The 17,583-nt window shown below is 42.4% G+C and overlaps 1 protein-coding gene and 1 long non-coding RNA gene across 2 annotated transcripts in view; one reads left to right on the forward strand and one right to left on the reverse strand.

Moving 5' to 3' along the window:
- Positions 1-17,583, forward strand: part of SRGAP1 (SLIT-ROBO Rho GTPase activating protein 1) — a 120,820-nt gene that overhangs the window by 82,923 nt on the left and 20,314 nt on the right. The window contains exons 5-12 of the mRNA XM_081928005.1: positions 3,456-3,638; positions 4,030-4,158; positions 5,928-6,149; positions 9,540-9,641; positions 11,256-11,453; positions 11,560-11,644; positions 13,843-13,870; positions 14,651-14,684. Coding sequence (XP_081784131.1) covers positions 3,456-3,638; positions 4,030-4,158; positions 5,928-6,149; positions 9,540-9,641; positions 11,256-11,453; positions 11,560-11,644; positions 13,843-13,870; positions 14,651-14,684 — 981 coding nt within the window. The remainder of the gene's footprint in view (positions 1-3,455; positions 3,639-4,029; positions 4,159-5,927; positions 6,150-9,539; positions 9,642-11,255; positions 11,454-11,559; positions 11,645-13,842; positions 13,871-14,650; positions 14,685-17,583) is intronic.
- LOC309379209 lies at positions 1,285-9,626 on the reverse strand. Its single transcript, XR_014172408.1, has 3 exons — positions 9,509-9,626; positions 3,471-3,606; positions 1,285-2,262 (listed from the first exon to the last, which is right to left on the reverse strand). It is a non-coding gene; the product is annotated as an uncharacterized lncRNA (long non-coding RNA).

Genomic DNA, 17,583 nt, shown 5'->3' on the forward strand with positions numbered 1-17,583 from the left:
GTGCTGGGCCCAGGGGCAGCCTGGGCCAGACTTTGCAAGGCTCAGAGTGCAATCCACCCCAGCGCCTAGTGGATCAGGGTCTTCGGATGTTGCCGAGCGGCACAGGGCCCATTGGCAGCATTGGCCCAGCTCTGCAAGGCATGGAATGAAATCTACCCCAGGCCTAGCCGAGTGGGGTCATCTGGTGCTGCTGACTTGCATCTAGCAAATAACTAAGTGTCTACTCAGAAGAAAGCTGCACTGAGTTCAGTGGGCCTTACTCCCAGGTAAGGATGTGTAGGGCTATAATATTTTATCTAGGCAGCCGGGAATCCTCTGGATGACAAGATCTTTTTGCACCAGGTCAGTAAGGACCGCTTGCTTTTTAAAATTCTCACATATATACGGAACTCCCTGTGCACCTTTTGGACTGCTTCTGTAGCTTTCCCCCTCTGCATCAGATAACTGGGGTCAAATAAGTGTTTACTTTTTATAATACATGGAAGATGGATCTTCCCTTGGGAGGTTCTGGACTCTCCCCCTTGGAGATTTTTAAGCAGAGGCTGAATGACCATCTGTCATAGATGCTTCAGCTGAGTTTCCTACATTGCACTAGAAAGATGACCCTTGAGGTCCCTTCCAGCTCTGTGATTCTATGTTCTTCTGATTCAACAATATTTCATTATGCTCTTATTATTTTATGTATTTGTATTTTGTATAAATTGTGTAAGTTATAGATAAAACATGTTCCATTTAAAAACAAATCATTTAAATAGCTACCATTCTGCTGGTAGAAAGGGGCGTATGGACATAGCCGGGATTTTTGTTAGGGGAGCAGGCTTTTGTTTGGGGGGGTCAGAACCTCAGATTTGTATTGATTTTTACTTACTGGGGGGCAGCTGCCCCTCTTGGCTACACCCATGGGGGGCGCCACAGGAAGGAAACAAGGTCGAAAGGAGATCACAGTCAGGAAAAGGTTGGGAAACACTGATGTAAGGTATAATATGAAGATTCTTTTCAGCCCTGAGTGATTTCTAATCAAGCAACTTCCAGAATATATACGATTAACTGCAGTGCCTTTATCGGTAATAGACAAAATACATAGTGTAGTGTCCAGGATCACATTCTTACCAGTAAGTATAGTGATTTCTGTAATTACTTGTTTCCAAAATTTTGTTTCCAAGACATTGGCACAACTGCACACATGACAGTGAGATCCATGCCCTCCACAGTCCCACCGGCACAATGGTGATACTGACAGCTGCCTAATAGTTCTCCTTGCCTCAGTGCAGACTGAAAGTTGAAGAAAAGCCATTTTAATGGGTCATGCGTTGACTACTTCCCCATGCCAGCAGCTCATTTTTAGCCACCTCATTATTAGATAATGAATTGTCATATCACTGACATCACTGACATGAGAATTTAGTCACACACTTGCAGTCAGTAGATAATGGATGTCATATGTTTAAGAAAAAAAGATCAGGTTAAAGGAGACGAGGTCACTGGAGTCTGGTGTGTTTCCCACCTCCTGTAGACATGGTTTTGGAGCATGAAAAGCCTTTTTGATTTTGAAAAATATCTCCCTTTTGCTGAAGGGTGCTTTATGCAGTTGAAAGTCTTGCATCTCTCTGAAGCTCAAAAATCCCATCCTTTGAGATGGACTACAAAGTGATCTTGCAGCATGTTCAGTACAAAAGTAAAAAGCTAAATAGCATGTGAAGCATGCAAATGGAATGAAAAGTATCTCCAAAATCCACCTCTTCCTAATAATATTTTTAAAAACTGCAAAAGGCCCACAGGCCTTTTGCAGGATTTTAATATTCTAAAAAGTGAACTGTGTCTCTTGGCACAATTGATCTGAAAGGCTACTCTGTTTATATCTGTGTTCAAGCATACACTCTGATATGCATGTTCTTCAAGTCCATCCTCTCACGGTCGTCTTGCTTATTCATTCAATAGGAAAACACTTCAGTTTGGGGGCTTTATTTGAACTTGTGAAAGCAGAGCTACAACATGAAGCCAAGCACAGTGCATAGTAACTAGGCAAGACGTATTTCAATGGATTTTATTTTCATTTAAATGCATTTAGTTTCACTGCTTTGACCTATGATCAGGCTTGATACAGTGAACAAACAGCAGCAAATAAGCCTGGCCTGTAGCAGTTACACAAAAGGCCATGTGGTTTTTGGGGATGGGGAAAACCAATCCAGAAAGCAACCATGGCTTCCTCTAGGAGCAAACATGTGTTGGGAGCAGACAGAAAATGGAGCCAGGATGGGACCACTGCAAAAATAATAGGGATAAATCAACATACTTAGGAGACCTCCAAGATATGCAGAACTACTACTACTACTCATATTAATGTGGCAGAACATGCACAAAAAAACCCTGCCCAATGTGGATTGATCATGCTGAGTAGCTACAGAATGGTTGACCGTTAATTGGAAAAGAAAAACAGATAACTGGAGGACAATGGAAAGAGATGTCGTATTTTGTAGTTGGTCTCCTTTTGCTTACAATACTTGCAGGTGGGCATGTGTGGTTGCAGAAACCCTGAACAAGAACACTCCTGCTAGGAGGTATGGAGACCCTGCAGGATTTTGTTGGAAGTCTCATTTGTTAAAATTGTATTTATCACCCAAGGTCTGGAAACGATGGGACTGTTTTTCCTGAATAAACCATGCCCATAAATGTACTGGAGTGTATTTTATACACTTCCTTTTTATCTTTTAAAGTAAGCCCTTGGATTTCCACGCGTTTGATGTAGCTGTTCCTACTTTTAAGATTTCAAAACATTTTCTGAAAAGGATAAAATGTTGAGTTTTATTGTATAATTAACAAATTAAATACAGCAGGTACTTTCATTTCCTTTCACTGTGCTCCTTATCTGTCAGGTTTTTTGTTTTTGTCTCTACCAGCTGCCTTATTTTACTTATTTACACAGTTTTGTCTCTCTTCAGCCAAAAAGCTCCCAGAGGCAATTTTCATAAGTGTAATTTTGTAAGGGTTATTATACTTGCCTGGGCATTTCGAATTAAGGGGCAAAGTGTCCTTATTTAAGCAGTCTGGGGTAATGATTCTCTACTAGAAGGGAACAACATAATGTTCAGGAGGGGAGGGAAAACTACTCACCTCTGTAAACTTAGAAAAATACTAGCTTCAGAGTAACAGACGTGAATGGCATGTAACTCATCTCTGTTAACCTGGTCATAGCTATGCAGTTCTTGCGATCAACCATGTGTGCCTTGCTGATCAAGGTAGATAGTGAAGATACATAGGGAATTATTCTCTGAGCCCCACCATTATTAGGTTATTTCCTCATAAGCTGCTCAGGTGTTTGAGCTGGTGCCCATTTAGAGGTTTCATTTATCACTTGGATTTTTTTTAAAAAAATCTATAGCCTGCCCAGAGTCCAAAGACTAAAACAGGTAATAATTCATTTTCTCTAAGCTCACCTTTAACTTCTTCTGTCATAGGTCATGAAAACCTACCATATGTATCATACAGAAAGCATCAGTGCAGAAAGCAAACTAAAGGAAGCTGAAAAACAGGAAGAGAAGCAAATTGGGAGGTCCGGAGATCCTGTTTTTCACATTCGGCTGGAGGACAGACACCAGAGACGCAGCTCTGTGAAGAAAATTGAAAAGATGAAGGAAAAAGTACATTTATCCATTAATACCACTTAATCATTTGAAGTTAGTGAATTGTAGTTCTAATATTCTTCTGAGATGGGGGCATAGATCTGTTGTAAGGATGGCCAGTCAACAGGAGGTTGGCTTGAAAGGGGATTGGAACTCCCATTACTGCTTTTGTTGTTTTATATTATGATTAGATCTTAAATCTACGGCAGAATGAAGCTAGGCATACACAATGGAGACTTGAAAATAGCAACATACAAGGATATTTTGGAAAGCAGCAGCAATTTAATACATACTGACCATGTAGTCATTTTGCTGTTACTTTTTGAACAACAGTCATTCATTTAGAATTTGCTAAGTGAGATAACTATTGCATTTTTACCATATTTTAATGCTATTCTTTCCCCCTCAGCGTCAAGCAAAATATTCTGAAAACAAGCTGAAATCCATTAAAGCCAGAAATGAATATCTTCTAACCCTTGAAGCAACAAACGGCACTGTGTTCAAGTATTACATTCATGACCTTTCAGATCTGATTGATGTAAGTAGCTGGTATTCATGCAATTCTTACATGAAGGGGTCACAAAGCCTCTGAGCCCCCTACTCACTGCCCCCTTGGCCTTGACATGGTTAGGGTGGGTCACATTAGGGTAAAGCTCGCGTTAATTCTGCTGGATCTAACTTGAACTCAGATCCCTTGAAAACAGTTGTGTACGTGTGTGTGCATGTACTGTCTCTTTTTCTGTCCCTCTGGGGCAAGGCTTATCTAGGAGAGAGTGAAGTGACCAGTGGAGGCAGCTACTGTTCAAAAATCCAGATGTGCCCATGGGCCTAAAAAATTGTTTGACGCTAAAGTATCCTGCTCTGATTAGAGTCAGGAGTTTGGAAGGACCTAAGACTGTGGCCTGATTCACACATCACTTTAAAGCAGAGCTACACTAAATTACAGGGACGCGGGTGGCACTGTGGGCTGAACCACAGAGCCTAGGACTTGCCAATCAGAAGGTCGGCAGTTCGAATCCCCGTGACGGGGTGAGCTCCCATTGCTCGGTCCCTGCTCCTGCCAACCTAGCAGTTCGAAAGCACGTCAAAGTGCAAGGAGATAAATAGGTACCGCTCCGGCAGGAAGGTAAACAGTGTTTCCGTGTGCTGCTCTGGTTCGCCAGAAGCGGCTTAATCATGCTGGCCACATGACCTGGAAGCTGTACGCTGGCTCCCTTTGCCAATAAAGTGAGATGAGCGCCGCAACCCCAGAGTCTGCCACGACTGGACCTAATGGTCCGGGGTCCCTTTACCTTTACACTAAATTACAGTTTAAATGTGAACACACAGCATGCGGGTGCACACTGCTGAAAATGCAGGTGCTTCTTTTCTTCATGCTGTGTTGGGAAGCAAGCCATTTTTTTTGGAGAAGCAGTTGTTTGTTGCTGAAGGGCATCCCTTAACATCTGGACAAACTAATACTAACTAAAGTTCCATTAGATTATTATCGAGACCTACATTGGCTCCCAGTACGTTTCCAAGCACAAGTCAGAGTGTTGGTGCCGACCTCAGTGGCGCATGCCCTGTGAAACGCCCTCCCATCAGATGTCAAAGAAATAAACAACTATCTGACTTTTAGAAGACATCTGAAGGCAACCCTGTTTAGGGAAGTTTTTAATGTTTGCTCTTTTATTGTGTTTTTAATATTCTGTTCAGAGTCGGCTCGAATGGCTGGGAAAACCCAGCCAGATGGGCTGGGTATAAATAAATTATTATTATTATTATTATTATTATTATTATTATTATTATTATTATTATATTCAATGAATATTACAATTTGTGTGGGAAACACACAGTGTTTTGTAAACAATTCCCTTATGCACAGGTACTGCAGGTCTATATGCTATATGTTATGATTAGGTTGAGCATATCTCCTAAAGTTTTTCTTGTGGTAATAGGCATGCATTATACAATGGGTAGCCCATTTTCATTAAATATTCTCATTCCTTATACAAGAATTGTGTTTTTTTAAATAAAAAAAACTGTTTAGAAGGATAAGATAAATTTGGAATAATGTAATGATCAAATAAACAAACAATTATAGTGCGCAGTTCCATGTGACCCAACTTTTCTGTCTTCAAAATGGTATAATAAATTGTACTATGGTAAAGATTAAATAACATTTTGTCAGGCCCATTGAAAGATAAATATTTTTACTATGGATGGTTTCTCTTATTAAGTGCTTGTTTGTTCATTAGATAGTACTGCTGACATTTGCTTTCTGCTTTTTTAAAAAAACACAACTTCTTCTCCTTCATATTCTGTTAGTGTTGCGATCTTGGATATCATGCAAGCCTGAACAGAGCCTTAAGAACATATCTCTCTGCAGAGTATAACCTTGAAACCTCTCGACACGAGGGTCTGGACATCATTGAAAATGCTGTTGACAATTTGGAACCACGAAGTGACAAGCAGAGATTCATGGAAATGTATCCGACAGCCTTTTGCCCTCCAATGAGATTTGAGTTCCAGCCCCATATGGGTGACGAGGTCAGTAGCTGTTGACTTTTCATAGACAGAAAAGGATAAAAATCCAAACAAAATTTTTGTTTGTGCCTGGATGAGCACTTCCCTCTGTTGTGAACTTTGATTTCCTTTTTGTTCATGTCTAGCTTTTATCCACTCAAACAAAGGGTCTAGTTAGGGTAAAACGAGAGCCAACATTATTCATACAGACGCAAGAAGATCAGCAAACAAACTGCACCAAGAGAATGTTTTGTGTAGAACTTAATTTGCCAGCTGCTCTAAACAAATCCCATGCCAAATGAACCCTTCATTACTGCGCATTGAAATCTGCCACAACATGGGTAAACTCTCTGCAGCTTGGCCAAGTAGCTTTCGGCATACAAACAGAGCAAGAGGAAAGTTGTTTTTATAGCATTCTTATGCTGCTCATGTTTCTCTAGAGTGTCCCTGAGCATCTTCAAAAGTATGGTGAGACACTGGCTATTAACATACAACTTTTTGGAAACTTGGAGACGGTATTAGAACCATCTTCCTACAGTACACATATTCATTTTTTGTGTCTTCCCATGGCCTTTAGTCAGACTCTATACCTGCAAATTTCCATGCCATGTCAAGCGATGCTGGGAAAAAGATGAAACCAATATCCAGAGCTTTATCCCGATTTCTGTTATAGATGTGTAAATATGTGGCTCTGTTGGGTGTTGCCTATGTGTCCATGGTGATTATTACTGTTAACTCCCCATCTGTGCCTCAAATACACATGCCTAAAAGAGTTCCATTTTACACATCCATATGATTGCTGTCATTCCTGCTATTTCTTTTTCTTATATGGCTATCTCATAAACGTATGTACAAACTAACACATAAACACACAGTAACAACCATACATCCCAGCGGGAGCCACTCTGCTGAGAGTCTGAGGGCATACTTTGCTGCCTCCATTGCATCCTCATTATGATGTCCGGCAGAGCTTTTCCGGGTTGTACGGGGCCTTTTACAGGATGGCCCAAAGGAGGTGGTAGAACCAACGGTAGCTCGCTGTCAGTGGCGTAGCGTGGGGGGTGCAGGGGGGGCCGGCCGCACCAGGCGCAACATCTGGGGGTTAGGGGGCGCAAATCCATAGGTTAGGGGGAGCAAATTACTTGCCTTGCCCCGGGTGCTGACAACCCACGCTACGCCACTGCTCGCTGTGACTTGTTTGCAAAGCATTTTGAGGATAAAATTGCTTCCATCCACCAAACCTTGACTTGACTCTGCTGTAATAGCAGATGAATCTTATGGGGTGTCCAGAGCACAGTCTGGTCCTGTTGTGTTGGATGAGTTTCAGTTGGTAAGGCTCAAGGATGTGGACAAGGTGCTCGAATCTGTCAGGGCGACTGCTTGTGCTCTAGATCCTTGCCACTCTTAGCTGATAAAAACCAGCATGGAGGGAACAGCTGGCTGGGCCAGGGAGGTGATCAGTGCCTCTTTACGAGAGGGGGTGGTCCCTGCCTGCTTGAAGGAGGCAGTGGTAAAACCACTCCTTAAGAAACCTTCCCTGGATTTGGAAAACCTAACTACCTACTGATCAGTTGCCAATCTCCTTTTCCTGAGCAAGGTTCTAGAGTGAGTGGTTGCAGACCAGATCCAGGTGCTTTTGGAAGAATCTGATTTTCTAGATCCATTTCAGTTGGGGTTTAGGCCCAGTATTGGCACAGAAACTGCTTTGGTCGTCCTGTACGATGACCTTTTGTCGAGAGACCTTTGTCCCTGACAAGAGAAACATGTCCCTGTTAATTTTTCACAACCTTTCAGCGGCTTTTGATACCATCAGCGATGGTATCCTTCTGGAGCGACTGTCTGAACTAGGGGTGGTTGGCACCGCTTTGCAGTGGTTCCAATTCTACTTGGATGGTTGTTCCCAGAGGGTGTTGCTTGGGGAATACTTTTCAGCCCCATGGAACCTTCAATGTGGGGTTCCACACGGCTCAATCCTATACCCTATGTTGTTTAACATCTACATGAAACCGCTGGGTGGGGTTATCTGGAGGTTTGGAGTACGTTGTCTACAGTATGCTGATGATACGTAGCTCTATTTCTCCTGTACATCTGCAGGTGAGGCAGTGGAAGTGCTGGACCAGTGTCTTGCTTCAGTAATGGACTGGATGAGATCCAACAAACAAACTCAATCCAGATAAGACTGAGGCAGTGTTAGTGGGTGGTTCCCTAGACCGGATGGGTGGGAGATTGCCTGCTCTTGATGGGTTACACTTCCTCTGAAGGAGCAGGTTCATAACTTGGGGGTACTCCTGGATCCTTTGCTGTCGCTGAAGGCTCAGGTGGCCTTAGTGGCCCGGAGTGCCTTCCATCAGCTTTGGCTGGTGGCCCAGCTACACCCAGGGATAGCCTGACTACTGTTTTCTATGCTCTGGTAACCTCAAGGTTAGATTACAGCAATGTGTTATATGTAGGGCTGCCTCTGGAGATGGTTCAGAAACTTCAGCTAGTGCAGAATTCAGGGGCCAGGTTGCTCACCGGAGCAAGACGGTTTGAGCATATTACACCTATCCTGGTCCGACAACACTGGCTACCAATTCATGTCAGGGCCCAATTCAAAGTGCTGGTTTTGACCTATAAAGCCTTAAGTGGCTCAGGACTGCAATATCTCAAAGACCGCCTCCTTCCATATGAACCTACCCAGACTCAGATCATCTTCTGAGGCCCTTATTCATGTGCCTCCTCCTCAAGAGGTCTGGAGGGTGGCAACACGAGAACTTCTCTGTAATGGCTCCCCGTATATAGAATGCTCTCCCAAGGGAAGTTCACCTGGCACTTTCATTATACACCTTTAGGTGCCAGGCAAAAACGTTCCTTTTTAACCAGGTGTTTGGTTGATTTGATTGACATCCTATGCCCTTTCAAAACATGCGGGGTTTTTTTTGGGGGGGGGATATTGGGTTGTTGGTTTTCTTTTGATTATGTATTTTATGGTTTTATATTTTGATTTTATTCTGTGAACCTCCCTGAGACCTCCAGGTATAGGGCAGTATATAAATTCAATAAATAATAATAATATATGGAACAAATCCACTGACTGGACAGAACAACCCAGTGAAGACTGAGCATGCTCAGTGCTGACTGACTGCTAAGGGAGTAAAGAAACACCAGGTGGGAAGTGGAATGCAGTGGCTGGAATCCTGAACAGGGAGAACTTCACACTGCAACATTATGTTGCAGGTTCCATTAGTTTGGTTTGAATATTTATTGCCTTTAAGTAAGGCACCATAATTTGCATCACTTATTTTATCCTTTGTCCTGACAATTGCTGAAGTGATCCATTGAATACAAGCAGAATCATAGATACATGTGTTGGTGAACTCCCCCCCCGCCCCCATTTTTTTTACCTAATCTCTTTGTTTGATATTTCATATTCAGGTTTCTCAGGTCAGTGTCCAGCAGCCAGTCCAAGGGGAACTCATGCTTAGGTATCAGCAGCTTCAGTCACGACTGGCCACATTGAAAATCGAAAATGAGGAGGTAAGATGGACTGCAGCTCGTCAGGCGTTGTGTTGGCACTCCACATAGTGTCTGACAAATATCAGGGCCTACTAGCCATGACCCCAAGATTTTTGAAAATATTCTATTTGGCACCGAAAAGGAGAACATATATAGAGAAGCAGACCGTTGTTCCATATAGCTCAGTACTCCCTGCTCTGACTGGCAGTGGTTCTCCAGGGTTTAAGGCAAGGGACCTCCCCAGCCTTACCTGGAGCTGCCAGGATCGAACCTGAGATCTTCCACGTGCAAAGGGGATGTTCGTCCATTGAGCCACTGTCCTTCCCGGGAGGAGACAAAACAAAACACCGGCATGGAAGGTTGAAGCGACTTTAGTGTCGTGCTCAAAACATGCATTGTTGGGGGCCAGATGCCATTGGAGGAAAGGAGATGCAGGTGGCATGTCCGCTTCACCACGGGGGGAATAAAGTAACACTCACTTTCAAGGAAACAGCCCTGAAAGGGGATGCGCTGGATCAGGTGGCTCTGAATCAGCTTTTGTTTCAGCAGATTGCTGCTTGCCCTGCTACCCAGAACACGCAAAGGGAGGCTGCTGTAGCCCTGAGAGAGGCCAGATTGCCTGGCAGGCCCAGTTGGGTCCTTCAGAGACACCTGGCCCTGCACTTCTCCTTTCAGGGCCAGTTTTTTTTAAAAGGGGGTGGGGTGGACCAGTGCTGTTTCCCTTCCCTCCTTTTCATAGGACCCAGAGCGAAAAGGAGAAGCGCTTGGCAGCTCCATAGTAGGCCTCTCCTTCTGCTTCTTCCTTCAGCGGCCTTCCCAGAAAGCTCACAAGTGGCAGGGAGGGCCAGACCACCAGGGAGACACACGGAGGAGGTGCTGCCAGGGTGGCTTGGAGAGTCTCAAAGGGGAAATCGCCCAGGGCCTACTGAGCACAGGCATATACAGTGGTACCTCGGATTACATACGCTTCAGGCTACATACGCTTCAGGTTACAGACTCCGCTTGCCCAGAAATAGTGCTTCAGGTTAAGAACTTTGCTTCAGGATAAGAACAGAAATCGTGCTCCGGCGGCATGGCAGCAGCAGGAGGCCCCATTAGCTAAAGTGGTGCTTCAGGTTAAGAACAGTTTCAGGTTAAGTACAGACCTCCAGAACGAATTAAGTACTTAACCCGAGGTACGACTGTAAGGGCTCTCAGGAACTAGTTTGTTTAGTTTTTGCACTTATCTCATAAAATGCATTTAACTACTTGATTGCAAAGGGGAAAAGCCTCACGAAAAAATCCCAACACAATAACATTATCAATAAAAACAGTTGAAAGCAGCTGTTTAAAACACTCAATAAAAATAATTAAAATCGACCATAAGCTAAAAAGGAGAATAAAACACATGTCGGCAATCTAAGTCTCCTGGTGGGCTTGCCTGAACAGTGAAGTGAAGGGGGCTGCCTGATGTCAAAAGGCATTCCATGTTTTGGCACTGCCATAGTAAAATACGGATTTCTTACTAATGCAAAACAAGTATTATGTAGCACCTGTAACAAGTATACTCAGCAGCTCCCTTCTTCCTACTGTTGGTGGAACATACTTGGTCTGTTTTTCTACTTGATACTAAGAAATGCACCTTTTTAACTCCAGGTTAAGAAGACGACTGAAGCTACTTTACAGACAATACAAGATATGGTCACCATTGAGGACTACGACGTTTCTGAATGTTTCCAGCACAGTCGTTCAACAGAGTCTGTGAAGTCAACAGTTTCTGAGACCTACTTGAGCAAGCCTAGCATTGCGAAGAGAAGAGCGAACCAGCAGGAGACGGAACAGTTCTATTTCATGGTGTGTTGCCTGCTTTCCATGTGATACGCTCTCCCCACCCCCAACGTTCTTGAAATGTAGATAGCACCTCTTCAGATGCGAAATGCATTGATCTGTGTCTTTGCAGAAATTCAGAGAGTATCTGGAGGGAAGTAATCTCATCACAAAGCTCCAAGCAAAGCATGATTTACTGCAGCGAACACTTGGAGAAGGTAAATGAATCGGAATAAACCTCAGAATAAATCTGCTAAAATATTTACAATGCGTATATTTAAATCCATGGTTCAGATGTAGCCAGAAGCCATGATTTTAAGCTATGTGAATGATCATGAGGCTCACATACTCCCTGCCCCTCTTCCTCTTTAGCAAATATGGAAAAGAGATTGAATGCATCCGCTTCCTTTTTTTAAACTAACGACAGGTCCCCATGATATCTAAACTCAGGAAACTATGTCCTGTTTAAACTACAGTTAGTATAAACAAGCCAGAATCAAAAGATGGTTTCAGAACCTGGCTTGTCCTGAAACCATAGTAGATTAATCACAGAATCTATACTTCTGTTAGGAAATATTCTGGTTCCTTTTCCAGTAAACAAAAGCAAAGCAAAATATAAAAGCCCAGACAGAGACCTGAAAGCCAGTTTATTTTATGTACTGGATTGTCTCAATTTGGCTTGTATTTTTGGTGGGTTGGGGGAGTACATGGCATTGTTTCAAAAAAAAAATGAAACAAAAAAAACCCAGGCAGGGTGAATAGAACAGAAAATGGAGAAATCTTTCTTTGGCAGAATTAGACAGCCCACTGTGCAAGGTCATATGTGACCTATTTTGTGTGTGAAACATTCTAAATTATAACTCCTAGGAGTCTGGGTATCTCTGTCTCTTAATAGCATTACCTTGCATCTTCTGCTGCCGAATTTATTAACTACTTCCCTGTAGGCTGAAATAGTGCCTCATTATGAACAGAATGCATTATAAACTTTCTATGCACCAGCATGGTATTATCAGTTTGTTCATTATATTATTGAGAAAATGTGCCTTGCATTTTAAAATGTACTCCTTGTAGAGTAATTCTTGTAACAGTGGGATTTCCTGTATTATCATGAATCACAGAAAATCTCTCTTTCATACTTTTCAGTGGGATTAATAATCAGGCTGTTGCAGGCTTGCAAAAACAAGTTTATAAATATCTGCTACCCACAGAATGTAATACGTGCCTGCCTATATTTTCTGCTCTCGGCATAGTCATATCCTCTGGCTTTCTCCGTAGCAGAGCTCAGGATCAGGCTGTAAGAATCACAAATATATATTAGCAGCTTTTAAGACCAACCCCTTTGCTTGGTTCTGTGCTTTATTTTCCTCTCCCGCCAACCTTGCAGATAATACCGCGCTTATGAGAAAGTGGTGGCATTTCCCTTTATGTGAAATCATAAATGTTATGAAACAGGCTGGATACTTGTTTCTGAGCCCAATTAGCAACTTTGCACGCTAATGGAAGCCTTTATTTCAAAAGTGGGTCGAGCGGAGTTTTAGTGCAACTAGAACCATCCCATCCCTCAAAAGCACAGATAGATTGCTGTTTTCAAATCACCGTTTCATAACACATGTGCTAAACTTTTTCTGGCAGAAACTGCAGCAAATGCAAGAGTGAAAATTGATACTTTAAATGTTCTGCCACCCACATGCCTTGATTGTGCTTGTTGAGAATAATATAGAACTAGCATCTGTTTGGTAAAGGAGAACACATTGAACTACAGATCTGTTTTATGCATGTGTGATTGAACTTCCTGTCCTAGGGGCAAGCCAACATTTTCTTCTGCTGTGCATCCTCCATTTGTTTCATGAGTGGTAGTGCTGCGGAACTGCTGTGCTGCGGCCCCTGAAATGCATGAAGGAGCATAGTAACCGTGTTGGGCAGATGTGCACCAGGTGTTTATATTACATAATATGCAGTTAAGCATTCTTATGCAGCACACATTTAAATATTTACTCTCATAACTACATCTACATCTAAGGACGATGCATTTTTAAACTCTACGGCCTTTGGCAATATGCCTTCCAGCCTTGCCAGCCCTTTCTCTTTATGTAAACTTTGACTAGCTCATTAAAATATGCAAGCCTTCAAGATTGCTTGAAATTTTGTTCTGTTTTACTTGCAAGCAAGCAAGCAAACAAACTATTTACTCCCATAAGACAGAAGCTTTAGTACAGCAGCTTCACATACCAGCTTTGCTTTTCGAACATTTTAACGCTGGAAGTGGGAAAACAGTTCCCTTGGCATGCAAGTATAACTCTTGTGCAGTTAAAAATAATTGAAGATTGAAGAGGAACTAGATGGTATATGTATAGTTTCATAGAAAATCCACTTTTAGTTCCATTCATTTTCAGGTTATTGTTCCCTTATCTTTTAGGTCATAGAGCAGAATATATGACTACAAGGTAAGACAGTGAAACTTGTTTACGTGGTTTGTATTACAAAAAGCTGTAATGATAATAACGTTCACAAGCAGGGGAAATAAATGTTGTGGATGATGAGTGCAATGTTGTTCCATACGTTTTCAAAAAATATATATGCACTATTAATGTTAGCACCTTTGTTGCATTCTTGTTACACCCACCATGAATATTAATATGCAAATCTTATTGAATTCCTTAACATCCTCTCAGATTTTGTGCTTTGTTACTATTTATCTTTTGCTTAATAAATATATTCCCTTCTCTCAGACCACAAAGTCTTCCTTCTAAATCTCAGAAATACAATTTGTTTAATGGTGATTTGGGATCATTCACCTTGCTCGCTGAGCAACTCATTTCAACACCTTGCCATAATGGCCATGGTCTGTTATACTATGCTGAGACAGATGTCCTGGGGGGTCTTATTTCCTAGCTGCTCAGTATAATGCTTCTTGGAGTCAGGACAAATATACCCACAATACATACACAGTGATGAAGGAATACCAGAATTCTGAGGATGATTAGCATTTTCAGTCTATTAAAATAAGGTAAAAAAATTTTGTCGGTATGCAACGTTTTCTGATTAATGTGTTGCTCAGATTGACTCAAAAGACTATGTTACAACATGCTGGTTCTGAAAACCCAATGCTTATATTGTTTTCAGGAATTCCTTATGCTACTTAAAGTATAGTTCTGTTTATTTTTTGACTGCTGTATTTACATCTTCATCCTGTGTTTCCCCCCCTGTTCTGATAACGCTTATAGCCGAGGGCGAAGGAACTCCCACACAAGGCATCAGGTACTATTAAATTGAACATTACCATCTCTTGATTATTGGGGACTGTCTGCATTAAGAAATGAGAGGGGCATGTCACACTTTCCTGGTGTTTTTCTAGTGGATCTCTAAATTAGAGAAATTAGCTATCCCTAATGTCTTGATGGAATCCACTTTATGCAATAAAAGGTGAAACCTCCTAGATCCATAGTACCTCTTTCGCAGGTGTGCAGGAAGTTGACAGATGCAGGCTGGCTTTTGTTACCATTTCCTAAATGCCAGAACTGCCTACCTGTCCCCACAGCACAGCACGGTAACTTGCTTTTTAAACCCAGTAAAGACTTACAAACAGCTTGTAGGATCACATAAAGCACTACTACTTAGAAGAAGCAAACAAAGGCCATGCTTTGTATACGGATCTTCTCGCAATTTATAAAACAAGCTATATATTTTTAACCATAAGTCATTCACAGCTGCGATTGGATCCAGGGTATGCATTTACTATGTGCTTTCTGGCCCATGTGTTCTTTTTATCCCTTTGTCATGGCAGCATGATGGACAAATGGGAGGTCATCTTTCCAAATAATATGGGATCCTTTTGAAATAAACGCATACCCTGTTGAACTTTTAAGATCCATTGCTCTCAGTAGGATTTTAAGGTACTGGACGTGACCGTAGCCGTTCTTCCAATCAGTTTTGTGGCTCATCAGCATGCCACATACACCTGTCATTCACACGGGGGCTGTACTGATTTCTTAACCAACTAATGCTAGTCCAAACAAGCTGGCAGGATCAGAAGGCATCATGCAAAAACTTGTGATGGCAACTCCAAAGTAGTTTGCACCTTCCTAGTGTCACTTCTCTAATTTCCAGTTTGGTTCTATTCATCTGCTAGTTGTAGCACCTGGAAGTGTCTGCAGTAAAGGAAATGAGCCTGTGTTCATTAATTACTCTGAGTGATTTGGCCTCTGTTTACAAAGACCCTAGGATGAATGTGCAGCGTTTCTTTTCACACACAGATTCATTGTCTGCTCCCTTTGGGGTCCGTACAAGGTACAGGCACCCTATCAACATGCTAGCCGTCAGAATCATAGAATTGGAAGAGACCCTCAGGGTCATCTAGTCCAACCCCCTGCAATGCAGGAATTTCAACTACTAAAGCATAGACGGAAGCATAATAGCAGGCATATGACTAGTCTCTAATACCCAGGAGGTAAAATTATCCTGGCCTTCTTGTACTAAAGTCAAAATCCAAACATTGTAAAAAAACATTAGGAGACAATGGATGCGAAAACTATTAATCAGAAAAAGAGAGAGGATAATTGCTTTCCCCCATAGAGCTAGTGACAGAACACAGATATGCTTCCAGAATACTAACTATGTAGTTTTCATAGCAGCGGCAGGAGAACAGCTGTAGTAATACTCTGACAAATTGAGGCCAAATTATGTCTAGGCAGACCCTCCTGCATCTTGTTTGCTTCTTTGCTTGGATAACAAAACCCGCTGTAGGAGGCTGAAATTTGGGGTGAACTCATAGTGATTGGGGCAGGGGCTGGTGCTTAGTACTTCCTGGCATTTGCCCATTAAAAAAGCACACCGGGCTTTCCAGGGGTGGTGGGAAAACCCCAGGGATCATCTGTGAGAACATTTTTCTTATTAACAAAATGGTAAATGCATTATTTCAGTTCATGTCATCCCATAGTAACCTTTGAGTAATGGATTCCTTCTTGTAGTTATTTCCTGTAAAGGGACTGAAAAAATCTATGACAGCTTTTGTGATTGCATTGAATTAGGTAAATGTGAAATTTTAGCAAACCATTTCATAATGCCATGGAAATGCATTTAACGATACATTCATTTTAATCTTGAAATTTCTTACTGCAAACAATACCCTTGGGGTTGCTTTACATTCCTTGCATATTGCAGCTTTGCAAAGGTGAATGTGGTTTATATAAATTTCCTCCCTCCCTCCCTCTCTCTCTATATGCATTTATTAATTTTGTAAAACTATACCATTGCTGTTGATTTCCCTTGAATAGCTTAATGAAGATGCTCTTAGGACTGCAAGGATGTTGAAGCGAGGGCAGCCCTAGGCTACAGGGGCCCAGGGGCCAAAGCAGTTGCTTAATTAATTACGAGTAAATTTTTCTGTTATTATTTATTTGGGCCATATGTCATAGCAGTATAGCATCATCATAAATTATACTAAGGCATAAAACTAATACAAGGCATAAGGCACTACATTTGTAATCTAATACATAGGATGAGTTCAAGTGTAATAACCTAATAAACTATGGTTCACAGTCGTACCTTGGATCCAGAATGCCTTAGCATTCGGTCACTTTGGCTCCCGAACACCGCAACTCTGGAAGTGAGTATTCTGACTTGTGAACGTTCTTTGGAACCCAAACATCCGATGGGGCTTCCGCAGCTTCTGGTTGGTGGCAGGAGCTTCCTGCAGCCAATCAGAAGCCACGCATTGGTTTCTGAACGTTTTGGAAGTCGAATAGACTTCCGGAACGGATTCCGTTCCACTTCCAAGGTACGACTGTATTAGGCTGAGTGGTGGTGCTGTGGGTTAAACCACAGAGCCTAGGACTTGCCGATCAGAAGGTCGTGGTTCGAATCCCCGCGACGGGGTGAGCTCCCGTTGCTCGGTCCCTGCTCCTGCCAGCCTAGCAGTTCAAAAGCACGTCAAAGTGCAAGTAGATAAATAGGTACCGCTCCGGTGGAAGGTAAATGGCGTTTCCATGCGCTGCTCTGGTTCACCAGAAGCGGCTTAGTCATGTTGGCCACATGACCCAGAAGCTGTACGCCGGCTCCCTTGGCCAATAAAGCGAGATGAGCGCCACAACCCCAGAGTCGGCCACGACTGGACCTAATGGTCAGGGGTCCCTTTACCTTTACTAGTGCCTGCATACTC

Source organism: Podarcis melisellensis, assembly GCF_964234715.1.
Source record: "Podarcis melisellensis genome assembly, chromosome: 10".
In the NCBI taxonomy this organism is placed as follows: Eukaryota; Metazoa; Chordata; class Lepidosauria; order Squamata; family Lacertidae; genus Podarcis; species Podarcis melisellensis.